General features: G+C 40.5%; 1 protein-coding gene across 1 annotated transcript; it reads left to right on the plus strand.

Moving 5' to 3' along the window:
• The first annotated feature begins 1,459 nt into the window (after positions 1 to 1,459).
• On the plus strand, positions 1,460 to 17,947 carry gas6 (growth arrest-specific 6). Its single transcript, XM_074614723.1, has 15 exons — positions 1,460 to 1,983; positions 2,185 to 2,345; positions 5,054 to 5,078; positions 5,181 to 5,243; positions 8,643 to 8,765; positions 9,803 to 9,922; positions 11,025 to 11,147; positions 12,236 to 12,357; positions 12,528 to 12,646; positions 13,371 to 13,560; positions 13,657 to 13,821; positions 13,915 to 14,083; positions 14,293 to 14,441; positions 14,528 to 14,729; positions 15,864 to 17,947. The coding sequence occupies exons 1-15, from the start codon at positions 1,908 to 1,910 to the stop codon at positions 16,013 to 16,015; spliced, it is 1,959 nt and encodes a 652-aa protein (XP_074470824.1). The 5' UTR covers positions 1,460 to 1,907; the 3' UTR covers positions 16,016 to 17,947.
• The last annotated feature ends 234 nt before the right edge of the window (positions 17,948 to 18,181 follow it).

An 18,181-nucleotide genomic window follows, 5' to 3' on the forward strand; every position in this document is an offset into this window, starting at 1 on the left:
TCCATTACAAGAAAGATCATTCAAAATGTTAATTAAGTAAAAAAAATATGTAAGTATTAGCATAGTACACTTTAAGTATCAAAAGAAGAAATACACATTATGGAATATGCAGAATGGCCCCCATGCAGAGTTATGTTATTATATGTATTGTTAGATTAGTATTATTGATGCATTTATGTGTAGCATTGGCAGCAATTTAACAATAATTACAATATACTGAAAGGTTATTATAGAATTTTTGCTCAATGATGCCAAAAATATTCTGCTTATACTGCCACTTTAAAGGGATCATGTACACATTAATCTATTACTAACTATAATCCAGTAATATAATAATTCTTCCATCACTGAAAAATAGCACACAGTTGATGGTTAAGTGAGCTTTATTTTATTTTATTTATTTATTCAATCACATTGATTTGGATCAAAAGAAATACACATTATGGAATATGCAGAAGTTATGCAGAGTTATGTAATTATATGTATTGTTAGATTAGAATTATTGATGCATTCATGTGTAGCGTTGGCAGCATTTTAACAATAATTACAATATGCTGAAAGGTTATTATGGAATTTTTTGCTCAATGATGCCAAAAATGTTCTGCCACTGAAAAACAGCACACAGTTGATGGTTAAGTGAGCTTTATTTTATTTTATTTTATTTTATTTTATTTTATTTTATATTTGTATTTCATTTCATTTCATTTCATTTTATTTATATTTATATTTATATTTATATTTATATTTTATTTAATTTCATTTCATTGTATTTAATTTAATTTAATTTAATTTAATTTAATTTAATTTAATTTTACTTTATTTCATTTTTGTGTATTTTGTTTTATTTAATTTCATTTAATTTCATTGTATTTTATTTTTATTTCATTTCATTTCATTTCATCTTATTTTATTTTTATTTTATTTTATTTTTATTTTTATTTTTATTTTTATTTTTATTTTTTATTTTTTATTTTTATTGAATTTTATTTTATTTTATTTTATTACCAATTTTGTGTGATAATCTATTACTAATTATAATCCAGTAATATAATAATCATTCCATCACTGAAAAACAGCACACAGTTGATGGTTAAGTGAGCTTTATTTAATTTCATCTCATCTCATCTCATCTCATCTCATCTTATCTCATCTTATCTCATCTATTTATTTATGTATTTATTTATTTATTTCATTTCATTTCAATTTATTTATTTATTTATTTCATCTCATCTATTTATTTATTTATTTCATTTTTTTGTATTTTTGTATTTATTTATTTTATTTTATTTTCTCTTCTCTTCTCTTCTCTTCTCTTCTCTTATTTTATTTTATTTCATTTCATTGCATTTTATTACCAACTTTGTGTGACAATGGGTTCACACACACACACACACACACACACTCTGTGGGAGGGATGCATCGTTACCAACTGAACTCCTGCTGCCTGCACTCTCCACTCTCCAGATCTACTCCCCCTCCTGAAGCAGCAGCAGAGAGCCGTGCTGAGCTGTCTGTCTTTCTCCGCAGAGTGAGAGTGGGGACTCAGTCCGGCCAGAGAAAGAGAAAGAGGGCTCAACACAAGAGAGAGGAGGGTCACAAAAACATAAAGTACAGACCGCGATGAGGACGAGCTGAACCTTAGAGAGAGGAAGAAGAAGAGGAAGCACGGTCGCTTAACTTGACTGATATGCGGGAGAAACACACGAGCGTTTATATCCCAACGGTCCCAACGGCAGCAGTGATTCCACATCAGAGACGTTAACGAGCAACGGTCGGAAGTACCTGAATACCTGCAGTGTGAACGTCAGCAGCACCGAGGCTGCGTGACATTGAGACACAGAGACACAGAGAAGAAGAGGACATAGAGAGACTACAGGAGAAAGTTTGTGAAGCTTGGTGCAGACACAATGCGGTTGACCCCGACAGAGTCGCTCTCCTCGGCCGCCCTGCTGCTGCTGCTGCTGGTCCGCTGGTCCGACAGCAGTAAGTAAACACTCACATGCTAGCTGCTAACTAGCTCTCTAGTCACCTCTGACATGTGTGTGCTGACTGATGATGAAATGTGTTATTAAAGGGCTTTAACTGGTGGATGTTTCGCAACCTTTCTGCCAAAAATAGTGCTTAAATCCAGTTATGTGACCTTCTCTTGTTCTTGCAGGTTAATGACTGTATGTCTTGTTTTAGTTTCGTTGTCTCCTCAAGAGGCCAACCAGTTCCTGAGCAGACACAGGAGAGCTAATCAAGTGTTCGAGGAGACGAAGCAAGGACACTTGGAGAGGGAGTGTGTGGAGGAAAAGTGCACCAAAGAGGAGGCCAGAGAAGTGTTTGAAAACGACCCAGAGACGGTGAGGATTATTTTATTATGTCACCAAAACCACCGTTAAAGTTGTGTTTTGTTTAGTCCAAGGTTGCATGCAGCAGCCAAAACACAACCACAACACCACACCTTCTTCTTCTTCTCCATTGAGACACTGCAGTACTAAAAAACTCTGTTAACTAATCAAAACACAACGGCTGTGGCTGTGGCTCAGAGGGTAGAGCGGAAGGTCGGTGGTTCGATACCCGGCTGCTCCGAGTCACATGTCGATGTGTCCTTGAGCAAGACACCTAACCCCAAAATTGCTCCTGAAGTCATAGCCATCGGTGTGTGAATGAGTATTTAGATTAGATCCTGATGGGCAAAGTTGGCACCTTAGCAGCCTCTGCCATCAGTGTATGAATGTGTGTGTGAATGGGTGAATCCTGACATGTAGTGTAAAGAGCTTTGAGTGGTCGGAAGACAAGAAAAGCGCTATATAAATTCAAGTCCATTTACCATTTACAACACCACACCTTCTTCTCCATTGAGGCACTGCAGTACGAAAAAAAACTCTGTTAACTAATCAAAACACAACTGTTCTTTTTACCCCTTGGCATGTGTTAGAAAACATAAAGTTGTTTGTATTGACTGTAAATTGATGACTGCAATGCAACAGTAATGATTCATTGTCTGGGCTGCTGGTGTTCATGCTCCAATAAGTCTGTGTGAATGCTGATAGCTGTCAGTGTACAAAATATTCCCACGTCAAGGACATGATATGTTATCTTCTTCTTTTTGTTTGTTTCTGTGACAGACATTGAGTCAGCGTGACTAAGCTTTAGTTTATGAAATACAGTCCCTGCTATCCCTACACGCCCCTTCATACTTCTATGCACACTTAAACTCACACAGGCGCTTGTGTGTCTTAAATATATTCAATTTGGCCCTATCTACTGGAGATCTGCTTGGCTTATGGGATGCCAAACATTGGAAACTCCATCTCTGTACTCACCATCTGTATCGCTGTATGTCTACACATGCCTATTTTTAAATATCCTGCATGTGAATTGTGCAAACAAACTCCTCTGATTCGGATTGGGAGCTACTTAGCTGTTGATCATGGGCTGAGAAATGTGTTTCATTCGACACAGTAATGCACATTGCCTCGTTAATCTGTATACATACTCCCACCCTCTTTTATGTTTACCAACATACAAAATCCATCACACTGTGTGTATTCAGGAACTTTGACTGCAGATTAGTTTCCATTCTGCATTCATGAATGCACAGATTAGCCTTTCCATCCATGTGAATATGTAAGCCTATTGAATATGTTCTATATGTGCTATATATGCCAACAAGCCCCAGAGATATAAATAGCGTAACGTGTCAGAAAACGTGGAACACTGGCTATTAAGTCTTTTAACACCTGTACATGGTGTGTTGCACGTGTGAATGTTACTCGGTAAGCTAAATTACAGTGTGGGCCATTTACAATGCAGACTCCTGCCCAAACCCCTTTTAAAAAGTTAAATAATAGCAACAAGTTAAGTGAGAGGTTCAGGTTCAGGTTTAACTGTACGTGTTTGTTAATGGTGCGCTGGGGATGCTGCTCTGCTGTTTAACAATCACTCTTACTCTTGAAGTTTTGCGGTTGTGAATTGTAGCGGCGAGGGGGTGAATGAGGCAATCGATGACTCAGAGATTACTCGTAAGATTATCCAATTGGACAGACATGGAAGCTGATGGAGGGAGGATTAAAGCGAAGTCGAGCTGGGTTCAGAGGAAAAGGTGAAGTCAGGTGACATTAGTTGAGTTTGAATCATCTGGACGTACATCATCCTTAGGATAGCGTTGGTGTGCCTGTAGTTTTCTACCAAGTCGTACCACAAAGCTGCGGACTCATTCATAGCTGCATTATTCATTCTGAAAGTGGTGCCCATTTCTGACTCTGCATTTTCTTCTGCTGCAGCTTTCTGACTCTGCAGAGAGAGGGAGAGTTCTTGGATACTGATATGATTATCTTTGGTCACACACACACAATCACACCAAGTCTCTGGTCTCTCACTTGTTAGGTGAAATAAAAAGGTGTCACACAACTGACTGTTATGACCTCACTACATCTTAACCAAATGTGACTGACCTTTGCAAATCACTTGTTGCAGCATATCAGGGGTATAATCAGGCTTAACATTGTGTAATATGTTCCTAGGTTTAGCTGACTTTTGATAACCGAATCTTACAAGAGACTTGTTCACCTCAGTCTGCTGCACCTGGCTCCTACTGCAGCAGCAGCAGCTCGCTAAAATCTCTGAGCCTCCAAAGCCAGTCTTTCCAATGGTAGATTATCCGCAAATTTTGACCTACATGTGGAGGAGTACTGCAGCCAGGAGGTGGGAGGGATGCTACTACTACCAGGAATGCAGAGAATCCTCAGGAAGCCTTTGGCAAAGGGCCGCACCCATTAGAGGGAGCACACACAGATAAAAGAGTAATCATATTGTAATCTCTCTCCTGACATTAAACACACATGCACACACGTAAATGTCAAAATTAATGATTGTTTATAAGTTTATTTCACTCCCATGAGTATGAGCACAGAGATCAGGCTTGAAACGAAACCAAATCCTAGATTATGTCAAGTATTAAAGGAACTCGCCCCCACTAATCGTAAGCATTTAGTTCTGTTTCGTTTTTTGTTTATACGCCTACCTAACTGTATCCCTCTCTTTCCACCTCTTCTCCCTGGTTTAGGACTACTTCTATCCCAAGTATTTAGGTAAGTTTTCATTCTGACTAAACTCTTCATCTCTACTCCTAACTGCCGACTCGACTGATTATATGTTTGTAATGTCTTCGTTTCATTTTTCTTTTTGTCTAGCCTGTGTGGAGAGGTTTGGAGATGCTGAAAAGAAGAAGCAGGATCTGATTACATGTGTTCACAGTAAGTTTTATGCCCTCTTATCTGTATCTTAATTTTAGAGCTTGATGGCAGAACTGTGGACAGGATAATAGACGGTCTTTTTCTCATCCTTCCTTCTGTGGTTCTTGTCACTGTGTAAGTATTAGTAGAGAGAGGCACCTAGTTGTAGTGTGGGGTTGGGCTGCACTGCAGTATCCCCGCTCTGCATCACACTCAGGCACACACACTCTCTCTAAGCAGAAAAGGAAGGGAAGATGATGAAAAGGTGCTGAATCTCTTAGGCAACTCCAGGTCAGGTTTTTGTAGCGTGACACACCGGACTGATTATGTGACTTTGAGGTAGCCTGTGCGTGCTATATGTGCGTGCGCTTAGGTATCCGTGAGTAATATTGCAGCACTTTGCTACAGTGATGCTGCAGATTGGTGAATGAGTGACACACCCCTTCAGTCGTCACATACTCACGCACTATCTCTTGGTCGAGTGCACCAGCGTCTTCGTGAGTTGGCTCAGCGGAGGAGTGACGTGAAAGAGAAAGTCTGACGTGAGTGGAGCACAGGGTTTCTGCTGCATCAGGATACAGGAGACCAACCCGGCTTCACTGCTATTGGCTGAGGAGCCTCGAGGGGGGGTTTCCATGACTCAGCTGCAGCATCATGACACGGCAGCTCATCAGCTATCTCTCTCTCACCACTTCTCTCTCTCTGTCGCTGCAATTCTCTGCCCATCTGTCTCCTGCCTCAGTGCAGACTAGCGGTGGGTGGCATACCCGTATCGAAGCACATCATTCCACTAATTCCATTTATGGAATATTTTGGACATGGGATTTTACAAACATGGCATGTTATGGAAAGATACAGTTTCGGCTTCATTTTTCCACATACCAAAAGCACAGCAGACAGTGTTTATTCTCCCACTCCTCCTCCCTGTTTCTGTTCCTTTAGGTTGCAGTTTGCAGACTCGAATGTTTTGTGAATTGCTCTGCAGAAAAATGGAATCATTAAAAACACATTTTCTATTCTCTAGCATATACTGTGTGAAGTGAAGTGAAGCTGCTCTGTAAACTTCGGAGGGCTTATCCAAATTGCCATTGTGGTAGCCCACAGTGTGTGCTTTATTAAATGAAATTAAATGTGGGCATGCTGTTAAGGGACCTCTAAAATGTTAAGCAGAGGAAACAAGTAAGGCTCCTGTGGTTGGTGACCCTGTTTGCTCATAGACCCCAACATATCACTAACCAGGAGCTTTGGTCAATTTGGTCTGATTCATTTAAGGACTGTCCTTAGAAGGAGGCACATAAAGAGGCATGTAGAGATGAGCACAAGTTGCTCTGACTCAAATGATGAACAGAACAATATTATGGAATTTAGTTTGTTAAGACATGTCGAGCTGCAAGGATTAATGGATTAGTTGTCAACTATTAAATTATTCGGCAAATTCTCTGATTCCAGCGTCTTAAATGTGAATATTTTCTGGTTTCTTTACTCCTCTATGACAGTACTGAATATTTTTGAGTTTTGGACAAAACAAGACATTTGAGGACGTCATCTAGGGCTTTAGGAAACACCAATCAACATGTTTCACCATTTTCTGACATTTAATAGAACAACCAATTGATTAGTCAAGAAAATAATCGACAGATTAATCGCTAATGAAAATAATTGCTAGTTGCAGCCCTACTTCTTAGTAATCGGCCAACAATTTTGCATGGTTGGGGCGGCTGTGGCTCAGAGGGTAGAGCAGGTCGTCCACCAATCGGAAGGTTGTGTTTTTTTAGTCCAAGGTTGCATGCAGCAACCAAAACACAACCACAACATCACACCTTCTTCTTCTCCATTCAGACACTGCAGTACTAAAAAAAACTCTGTTAACTAATCAAAACACAACCACAACGGCTGTGGCTGTGGCTTAGAGGGTAGAGCGGAAGGTCGGCGGTTCGATACCCAGCTGCTCCGAGTCACATGGTGATGTGTCCTTGAGCAAGACACGTAACCCCGAAATTGCTCCTGAAGTCATAGCCATCGGTGTGTGAATGACTATCTAGATTAGATCCTGATGGGCAAAGTTGGCACCTTAGCAGCCTCTGCCATCAGTGTCTGAATGTGTGTGTGAATGGGTGAATGCTGACATGTAGTGTAAAGCGCTTTGAGTGGTCGGAAGACTAGAAAAGCGCTATATAAATGCAAGTCCATTTACCATCTAAAGGTTTTTTTGTACATGTCAAAGCTAGAAAATCGTCTCCACTTAATTATGAAAAGCATTTTTTTTTTTACAAATGTATAGAAATGTATTCAATAAGTTTATCAATGCATGATTTACTAGTAACTGACACAGTTAACAGATTATTAGCTAAAATAAATCAAAATACATAAGTATGGCCGTGTAAAATGAATCATCCACATATATCAATGTATAACTACAGGCATAATTTTGATATTGGTTCTGATTGATGATATTTTAAAGTAATTCTTGTCCCTTTATAGTAAGCTGACTAATATGTTTTGGTATTTTAGAGAATATTTAACCTGGTAATGCACCTTAAATGCATTTTTGGTATTGTGGTAGCTCACAGAACCCAGTTGTTTCAGATTATAGGTAACATTTAGTAAGATCTTGATGAATTGATGAAAACCTGGGGTCATCACTTTACTCAAAGCCCATCATTTTTATTTTTATGTTTGTGTGTCTTTATTTATTCTCACAATCGATGGTTCACCCTTTGTTTGTTGTGAGTATCCGCTGGCAATCAATAAAACATCTCACAGCTGGAGCATGTAATTGATCGACTAGTTTGCCACTATATGCAGCACGCACGTGTTAGTAGTTTAGTAATAGATGTATTGCTAATGGAATTAAGGTATTTCTTTGTACAGTATTGTACATCATTCAGTGAAAAAGCTGCGCCTTTGTGTTTCCCATGTGAGCTTATCTCTTTCCTGCTCTCCTAACACTGTCCTTTTCTCTCTCTGAACTCCAGCTAACATGCCCAGACTTGTCAAGCAGTCTAACTCCACTGCTGGGAAAAGGAAAGTGCGTGGAGAGAGAAAAGATTTACACATGTGCTCACTAACACAAGCTTGGTGCGAAAGAGAGTGCTCAAGTGAAACTATTTAATAGAAAAAATAAGACAATCAAAGGTTGAATTTCTATTTGATCTTGGTTTTTTTTTAGCTAGAGGACAGGTATGCTGGGAAGGACAGAATTAGGGCATCTCCTGCAGGAGGGCTTAGGCAGCATTAGGCTATTTATATTGAACTCCTGATATGCAGAACATGAGATATGCCCTTCCTCTGTCTGGTATCAGTATAGAGTTACACTCATCGTATGCATCCGGTTTGCGCAGACTCAATTTTAAAGCAATAATCACACCTCCTTCCTCTGTGTCTTGTCTGTCTGTCTGTGTTTGTTTTTCTCATTTGAAGATATTCCAGACCAGTGCTCTCCTTCTCCCTGTAATGCCAAAGGTACGGTGCGCTGCGAGGACAAAAAGGGCGACTTCCTCTGTCACTGTTTCACAGGCTGGGCAGGAGCCAGATGTGAGAAAGGTACTGTCATTGCTATGGAAAGGGGGAGAGGTTATATAGTTGAACACCGTGTGCTAGAGCTCAGCAGAGGTTGGATTTTTGCACTGTCACTTTGTGTCATATCCAGAGTCTCTAGATAGATGTCAAAGTGTCTGTGACCTTGATTCTGACTGTCGCCTACACTGATAGAAAGATCTGGCTTCCCATCACTGTCATTAGTCACATACTTGTCAAATATTTTAATTGTTTCTCATCATGTTGATGTGACTGTTTTTTATTTTGACCTCACAAAACTCTACTACTAGTGTTTCTGTTTCACTTTTATCGTAACAAGTGCAGCTGTTGTTGTTGACATGCCTCTTTAATATCCAACTGCTGCTGCTGCTATTAATGATGTGTGAATGGTGTGTCAGGTCAATATGAACTGCATGTACGGGAACCCACAGCAGGAATCTATTTGTCTCATTAGAGGTCAGAGCCAGTTACTGTATATAGATTTGAGGGGAGGCTAGCACTGAAAGTTAGAGGATTCCACTTTTACAAGGGAAATGTAACAAAGTGTATAAGCAGGAACTGGAAAACACACATAATACACACACACTGTGAGGGAGAGGGAAACATGGTTGATTTATGGCACAGCCACCATTCCTCACATTTCCACTGTGACTCATCCTGCCACCTTACTGTGCGAGGAAACCAAAACAGATTCAGTTTGACTCGGTCTGAGCCTTTTCCACTTGACGACCGCACTCCTGCTAAACACTCAAATGCAACACTCAGCCACAATGACATAGTGTGTCAGTTATTTGTGAGGCGTTTAACAAAGTACAAATTCATAGGACATTTAGCATTTCAAACTTTATCAAACTGGCAATTCACGCTGTGCGCTCTTGTTCCGAATTTCTAAATTAAACTTTGAGTTACGTTAAATCCAACCTGATCCTGAATTACAATGAGAAATCTTAACGCAAGCCAAACAGCCTATTGCTGTTCACAGCCCCATGATGATGTTTTTCCTGCGCTCATGTTGACTGTGCCCTGTACGTTCCTATTTGCAGATGTCGACGAGTGCAGCAAGAGAAATGGAGGGTGTGACCACGAGTGCAACAACACTATGGGCAGTTACCGCTGCTCCTGTCACCAAGGCTACATGTTGGTAGGACGCCACATGTGTAACGGTGAGCACATCATACAACAACTGGAATCATGTTAATACTGTAGCTGCAAATAACACTTTGTTTGACTCAGTCTTTTGAATCCACTTCAACTATAACAAATATTATTTCTGCTGTTATTGTTGTATATATATTTTTGAATGAATTTGCAATGAAATTTAATGTGAGAGGTCCCTTTAGTAATCCAATGGCAGTGTTGTTCTGTCTTGTGACGTACTTATCTTTGTAAGTCCATAAAGAATAAATGATTTAGTTAATGATTTAGGCAAAAACACATCAACCTCACAGACCCTTTGCCAGGTCCAACATTACAAAGTCATGTTGTGCCAAGAATCATTGTCTAAACCCACAGAAGTCATGATAAAAAACACCTTGACATTTCCACTTGATTTAATGGTACCAGCCTCTGAAAATGGTGTCTTCAGTGTAAATATGTGTGGCGTAGTTTCAGAGAGTGCTGGAACAAGCTGATGCTGTAGAAGATCACATGAAAAATCACACTTTTTTTGCTTTTTTGAAAAGTGCTATGTGTGCATATCTTTGATATTCAACTTGTTATGAGTTCATAGATACCAAATACTTGATTGTGCTCCTTGTAGTTTCTGAGATACAGCCATTTTCTTATCATACTATATCTAGTATTTGGGCACATGGGACAACCGTTTTTTTCTAAAATATGATAGAGTCTATAGCAAAAACAGTAGTCCCATGTGCCCAAAGACTAGATATAGTATGATACCTTTTCAGCGAAATGGTTTCACAGATTTTGAAAATGTCTGCACATTTGTGCTTAGGCAAGCCCAGAGAACACTTCCACAAAAGGATATTAAATATTTCAGTTTCGGGCACAAATGGGTTAACCAATCAGGACCATAAATTACTAGCATCTGACTTGTCACTGATTTTAATTTCAATTTAATCCAGTTAAGGTGTCAGATGTCTTTTCCTGACCCGTTTTTTTCCTGACACTAATGAGCAAAGATACAAATAACCTCCTCAGATCATGTCCTCCTAGCTGAGGAGTTGACTTTATAGTCTTCCTGGTTCTGTTGAATTTCCACCAGACTTTGACCGGTCCAGCTGACCACATTTTGTTTTCTTTCAGATGTGGATGAGTGTGAGGACCAAGGTGTGTGTGGAACTGCACGGTGTGACAATACGGACGGCAGCTATGATTGCTCGTGTGATATCGGCTATGTCTACGACAATGAAACCAAGAGCTGTGTTGGTAAGTGTGTATACACACACAAAGACACACGAACACATAGTCTCATGAGAACTGACTGAGGAGCAGCTTCAGCCTCAGCAGGACTTGATGCAGCTGTGTTGTGGGGTCAGGACAGGAATGCAAAGACATTCGGAGAAATTCTGTATAAGTAGGTAACAGGTCACCGTCTCCATGCTGCTAGAAAAAGTTAATTTCAGGTCGGAAAACAAATATGCAGACTGACGCTGTGATTCGCCTTTGCTTGGTACTTTTTTTGATTTCAAATATGGTCCGAACAGAAATAGTTATAAAAGCAAAATAAATGAGGTTAAATGCAGTAGTCAGAATTCACAAACACACAACAAGACATGCCATACTTTAAGTTTACATGTTAGAGAAGTGTTTGTCACTTTTCAGAGTCATCTTAAATGCACCAAATCCTGCTTTAAACATGCAATGATCTGAAAACACCATGACAGCCAACTGTACAATCACAGCAGCATTACCAAGCCTAATCCTCAAGTAGCCTTGGACCTTAATAAATGTAATGTTAAGATGTACAAATATGCTCAACATACACTTTTATACTCAAGGAATGGAAGGATGTTCGAGGCCAAAAACCTGCTTGGAATGTCTTGGAATTTAATAAGTTAACATAATAAGATAAACAACCACGACATCAGGTCTGTTGGTAAAAACTTTGAATAAGAATTCACAGACTTAAAAGTCATTAATCACTCGTGATCCCTGTTTTGCTCTGCAGTGGAAACCAGACTTTTCATAACCTCTGTGTCCCTCCTCTGAGAATTAACGTTTATTATAGCCAGTCTTCTCATGGCCATGTAAGGTTGTACATGGAGCGGGGAGATACAGTACCACCCAGTCAACGGCAAAGACCACTTGACTCAAGTGTTGTTTGCATTCCCCGATGTGTTGACAGAAGAGATCTGATATATTTTTAAAAGCTTGAGGATGTTTTTTAGGTCCTTGAAAGTTTGGACTAATGATAACTTCATGAACTCTCTGATTCTCTGTAACCTTTTATACCTCACTCCTGACTTTCATCTCTCTTTTTCTTTTACTTTCTTCAACCTGCTGTCACTCGTCAGATGTGGATGAGTGTGAGGCGCACGTGTGTGCAGAAGAGTGTCTGAACACTCCAGGGAGTTTCCAATGCTTCTGTGATGGTCGTCAGGGCATGAAGCTGGGCCAGGACCTCCGGAGCTGTAAGGTGAAATACATATAGCAAATTCATAGTTCAGCTCTCACCTTTGTTGTTAAATGTGAACTATAAACTGCATTCTTGATGTTAAAGCATTTTGAACAAGTTGTAAATACACGAAGGGTGCTCATGAAGTAGCACCATGCGTTATCTCCAGTTTTATGTTTGTGTTTTCACAGCCTATAACTCCCTGTATGTCGCCGTCTCTGAAGAGGAACTCTCGTTCCCTCTACCTGGGCCGCATGTTCAGCGGCGTGCCAGTAGTGAGGCTACGTTTCCGCAGGAGGATTCAAACTGGGTGAGAAAATTGTTACTCTCTCACCAGTTTCTACAGTTTTACATTTATACCTTCGTTATATTGAGTATAAAGACAGATAAATGATTAAATGGACTCTTCCAACCTGCCGGTTGTTTCTGGTAAGACTGTTTTAGTTTCAATTATAGATGAGATTTAAAAGGAAGTATTACTCTGGCAGCAATCTATCTCAATGCTGCCTGAGCGAATGTATCAAACTCTTATGTTGCCTAACTTTCTGCATGTTTGTCTATTTGTATGCATTAGAAGATCAAATAATTCAGTTTTATTAGTATAGTTTAAGCTAATTAGTATAATTTAAGATTTAGGTTTTAATCAAATCCCGTTTTTAAAGTGTTGTCCATATTTTTGTTTTTGATTGGCATGTTTCTGTTGAAATGATACCGTGGGCTGAACAGCCACTTGGTTTGATGTCTTAAAGGGAAAAATATTTAGTTTTTTTTACCATACATAGTCACTCTATGAAGTTTTATCAGCTAATTCTAAAAAAAAAATGTCTAATATTAGCTGGGAAAATGCCACCCACTAAGTTTGAGTGCCAAGTGCATAGCAGTTCAAAATTATTTTGGTCACTCTAAGGAATTGTTTTTCTTCGTTTCCCTTCTTTCCTCTTTTTTTCCTTTATTTAATATGTATTCTCAATTATCTTTGTCATACTAACTTACTTATTCAAATACACACTCTGTCACTGCTCCCCACCTCCCAGCTTTTCTGCAGAGTTTGACTTCCGCACCTACGACCCTGAGGGGGTGATCTTCTTTGCCGGAGGTCACATAAACAGCTCCTGGATCGTGCTGGCAATGCATCATGGGAAGCTGGAGCTGCAGCTGAAGTACGGCACCGTCAGCAGGGTCACCAGCAGCGGACCCATCGTCAATGACGGCCAGTGGAGAAAGGTTGGAGGGTTTCTATCATGAACAGTACATTAGCTTCATTAGCTGATTGAGTGCTTCTTCTTAAAGGCTTCTTTAAATGACTCATTTCCCTCTCAGATCTCGGTGGAGGAGCAGGGACGGAGTCTAGTGATTAAGATCGACAGGGAGGCCGTCATGAAGATTGCAGTAAACGGCGATCTGTTTACGCTGAAGAAGGGCATGCACGAGCTCAACCTCACCGTGGGAGGAGTCCCCTTCAGAGAGGACGGCCTCGTCAATCAGGTGTTTGTTTGTATGTGCTTGTGTATTTTCTTGAATATACACCAAAGAGAGATGTTCTTTACATATTTCTCAACTGGTATGATCATGACGTAGGTGAACCCCCGTCTGGACGGCTGTATGAAAGACTGGAGGTGGTTGACGGGTGAAGATACGTCCATACAAGAAACCATTCGGTCCAACGACAACATGCAGTGTTTCAGCACCGAGGTTCCTGGAGCGTATTACCCTGGCACCGGCTTCGCTCTCTTCAACATCAGCTATGGTGCAGTGTGTGCATGTGTGGGAGTGTTATGCATAGCGTGGCTGAGGGTTGTATATCTGAGCTTAATGGCTTCTTCTTAGTCAATGTTTAATTTGTTTGGGTGAAAGTTAGGTGGCTCTCATCATCGCCTACTCTTTTGTCAACAATTCGCCTCATCTTTGTTTGTCCCTAAAGTTCATGACCGGCTGTTCTCTCACTTCCTGTTATAGTTACTTCAGAAACACAGAACCTGAGCGTACAGTTGACCCTGCGTCCAACATCTGCGATTGGAGTGCTGTTTGCACTTGTTCACCAGGACAGAGTCCCTCTCTCCATCGTTCTGGCCGACTATCATCCCGGCACCGATGAATGGAGAGATGTGAGTACTTTAAAGCTCTGCCTGTGTATGTTTGTAAAATGTTACTCGTGTTTGATCTCCAAACTGACCTTTTTGTGTGTCTTCAGTTTGTTCTGGTATCTGTAGGTGATGTCATCATTGCCAGCTCTCCTGCCCCACTGTGTGACGGTGAGAGTCATGAAATCCAGGTGACGATCTCAGGCAACCAAACCCTGCTGCTGGTCGATGGCCAGTCTGGACGTAGTGAAGACACCGACATTCCTATTGATGTCCTGTCACAGTCCAGCACCTTTATAGGAGGCCTCCCTGGTGAGGACACGCACATTTCTATACACATTTAGCAGGATGTTATTTACGCAAACCGTAAAGACAGCTTGTCATTTAACAAAGACACACACATGCACATTATTTTTGGCTATTCATGTATTTTACTTCAGTGAAGAAAAATGTTGTGCTAGAACACATGCAGAGTCAAAGCAAGTATTTGTCACATTTTAAAATTGAAAAGCCACACAAACCTTGTAACATCCAGTTTTCTTGAGCCGATCAATTGAATAACGTAAAATAAGGTTTTTCTTCTAAACTCTCTCTAAACACTCTTAGCTTCCACATGTCAGCAATAAATTATCTTAACCATTAGTGATGCACGGGGCTTTGAGTGAGCTTACTTGAAAATATTGCGGGTTTAGGCGGATAAAAAAGTGACAAAGCAGCGTTCCGGGTAAGTTATTAATAACTTACAGAAACCCTCTCTGTGTCTCTCTCAAACACACACACACCAGCCGTGGTGGCGGAACGTAATTTTAACACATTCCAACACACCTCCACGTTATGTGCTGTCAAGAGGTCGTGGTCATTTCACATATATTTGAGATCACGATGCAGACGCACACAAACCGCAAACTGCGGCACTCGAGTCTGCTTGTCTCTGTTGTCTCAGACCTCAGGCATGACATTTATTGTGCTACTACAATGATAAAGTTGGTGGTTTGCGGGTCAGGTCAGGTTCGGGTGGTTGATAAACGCATATTTTTGCGGGTTGGGTGTTGCGGATTGGCTCTCATAACGGGCTCTCATAAACCCTGACTTTTACCCAGTGAATAATGAGATGAGGTCATTCCTGCAAAAATCCTACAATTTATTAGTGGTTCACTTTCTTGTACTGCGTATATAGCAAAACCATAATAATGATCCATAGTTCTGCAGTGGCTGGCAGCTGATTAAATAATTCAGGATCCAACATTCCCCACATTGGAAAGAAACCATGATAAGGATTTTGTCTTTTTCGCCTTGTTGCAAATTGACATAATGCGTTTGCTGAGTCTGACTTATTCAACACACTGACTAATACTGTTATCACACTTACGGTTAGGTCTCAGTTAGGGCTCCCACACAGTCCATCTTGTTATCTGCTGAATCGCATGTTGTTATTTCCTCCCTCAGATGTTCCTCTGGTGTCCACGCTGGTGTCGGCGCCCTACAGCGGGTGCATGGAGGTCAGTGTTAACAGACAGCCTCTGGACTTGGACCAGGCCATCCACAAGCACAACGACATCCGCTCACACTCCTGCCCCCTGCTGGACTCTCACCAGTGACCAGCGCATCAGTCTGCCAAAACTGATCCATAAGCAGTTCATTGAGGCAATGGGGAATATTTCCAATATATTTATAAAAGCTTTGACCAGTGGGGAGATGTTTAAGATTGGAATGTAAAAAATAAAAGCTGGACCAGGCGTCGTGGTTCAGCTGGAGCCTTAGCCCACGATCACCCTGTCCTTTTACTGTGATGACACTGCTGCCTAGTATCTCAGTATAATGACTCAGTAAGGCAGTTAGTCAGCCAATGAGCAATGCCCCCCTGTACTAGGCAGAATATATGGGAATAAATGCTGCACAACATTGCCTCAAAAACTGCCCATGTATCACAGCCTTGTAAGCCCACAAGAACACACAGGGCCTTATCTAGATCAATGCCCACTGGTTGGTCTTGGGTCAGCCTACTACAGCTGGCATCCTGTGCTTAAATGCAGATCCTACTGGAACTGTGTAGGCAGAGTGACTCTTCGCTGCAGCGACTCCGCTGATAGAGCTGTGGTCATGCTGCTTACATCCAGTCCACCTAAAGGCCCATGGGGACCAGATAAATAGTCCTTCATCAGCTACCCTACTCAGAGAAAATGTGTGAATAGGTGCTTCATGAGTGTTTGCTGCATAATGACTTTAGGGGCTGATTGGGGACTAAATCAATCTTATTGGCTCCTACCAAGCTGAATCCCCTCCGTCACCACTGCAGGGGTGGCGTGGTATTAGGCACAACTTTGTGTTCTGTAAAAAAAAAACTTGCACATTGTTGCAGGTAGCGATGGACTGCGCGTAAAAGCCATTTTCTTGATTTCCTCGTGTCTAAAGCAGCACTCCATGTCTGCCTGCAACCTTAAAAATCAACCATGTGCCTACAAAGAGAGCAACCAACCCAAACTTCACAACCGCTTCCCTCCAAACAGGTTAACCATTTCACAAAGGTGCAGTACTGTAACACACACACACACAGAGCTAATACTTCTTCTGATGACATGTTGTGCTCATTGCAGTTAATACACTATGCATTACAGTCTTTTAAAGACCCGACTGACACCCTGATTCTCAATAATCTTCGTCACTAAGGCCCCTTCTTTCCCTCAGAATCACCCACTCACATATAATACCTGCCGTATACGGATCTGAGGATGTTAGATGAGTCTCACAAGCACAGGGAGACAGGAAGGGGCCCTCTCCATGAAGGAGAGAGCGAGCACTGCATCGAACGCACCACACAAGCTACTGAGAGTAAAAAGAGTGCGCTGTAATATACTGAATATGTAAATAATGTGACTGTACAATGCTTTATAGAAGACAGAAAACAAAAACACTACCTTGTGCTCACTGAGGTTTTCTGCACATTTTAAGTTGATCCAAAGTCAAACAGTAATCCGAGTCTCTGCTTCCTAAAAACGTTTGAGCGACAAATACACAATTATTTTCTTGAAGTAGGAATTGGGAGACTGTGAGAGCAATAGCTGGGGAGCAAAGTATCATAAATCTTTGGGGACTCAGTTTTTTTTTATTTGATTTTATAGGTGCTGAGCAAATCAAAACACAATAAAAACAAAGAATGTCAGGAGCATTGTGACTGAGAATGCCAAAAGGGCTCCAGTGTTATTTTACTTCCTTCTGTAATGTATCATTTTCTAGTTTTCTGATGAATGAATGCCAGAATATAGAGCTTGACGAGTTATTGTTTTGTTTTTTTACCATGAGTTGTATATTGAACTTGTCTTTAGTTTTCATTTTTCACTTTAACTGCCAGTACGTGTACAATGCTGAGAGGAGTGTGCCTTTTGAGTTTCAACTTCCCTCAACAGTGAAAATCCTATTTAAAAAACAAAAAATAAAAGCAGTTGTATGAACACCATAGAGTAAAAATTGTATTTTCAAAAAATGCATTTGTATGCTGTGTGGTTACTTTAAGATAAACTTTTCATGCCTTGCTCCGTGTGTGACATGTTGTTCATCTTCTAAATTCAAGGTTTACTTTATGTGCTAGCTTTTTTCCAATACAGCTTTCGACTGTTGATAAAATAATTTTATTTCATATGAATTCAACTTTTTTATTTGTAAGGGGAAGAATTGTGTGACAATTACACAACAATACAGTAAAAACACCACCACCAAAAGTTGTACTGGTGCGATACTTTAAAATGAGAATTTAAAGGAACAGTTTG

Source organism: Sebastes fasciatus, chromosome 2 (genome assembly GCF_043250625.1).
Source record: "Sebastes fasciatus isolate fSebFas1 chromosome 2, fSebFas1.pri, whole genome shotgun sequence".
NCBI lineage: Eukaryota > Metazoa > Chordata > Actinopteri > Perciformes > Sebastidae > Sebastes > Sebastes fasciatus.

Coding starts and splice junctions, on each gene's coding strand:
- gas6 (XM_074614723.1), top strand. CDS start 1,908: ATGCGGTTGACCCCGACAGAGTCGCTCTCCTCGGCCGCCCTGCTGCTG. Junction 13,561..13,656: donor ATGACGGCCAGTGGAGAAAG/GTTGGAGGGTTT, acceptor TTTCCCTCTCAG/ATCTCGGTGGAGGAGCAGGG. Junction 14,442..14,527: donor GCACCGATGAATGGAGAGAT/GTGAGTACTTTA, acceptor GTGTGTCTTCAG/TTTGTTCTGGTATCTGTAGG.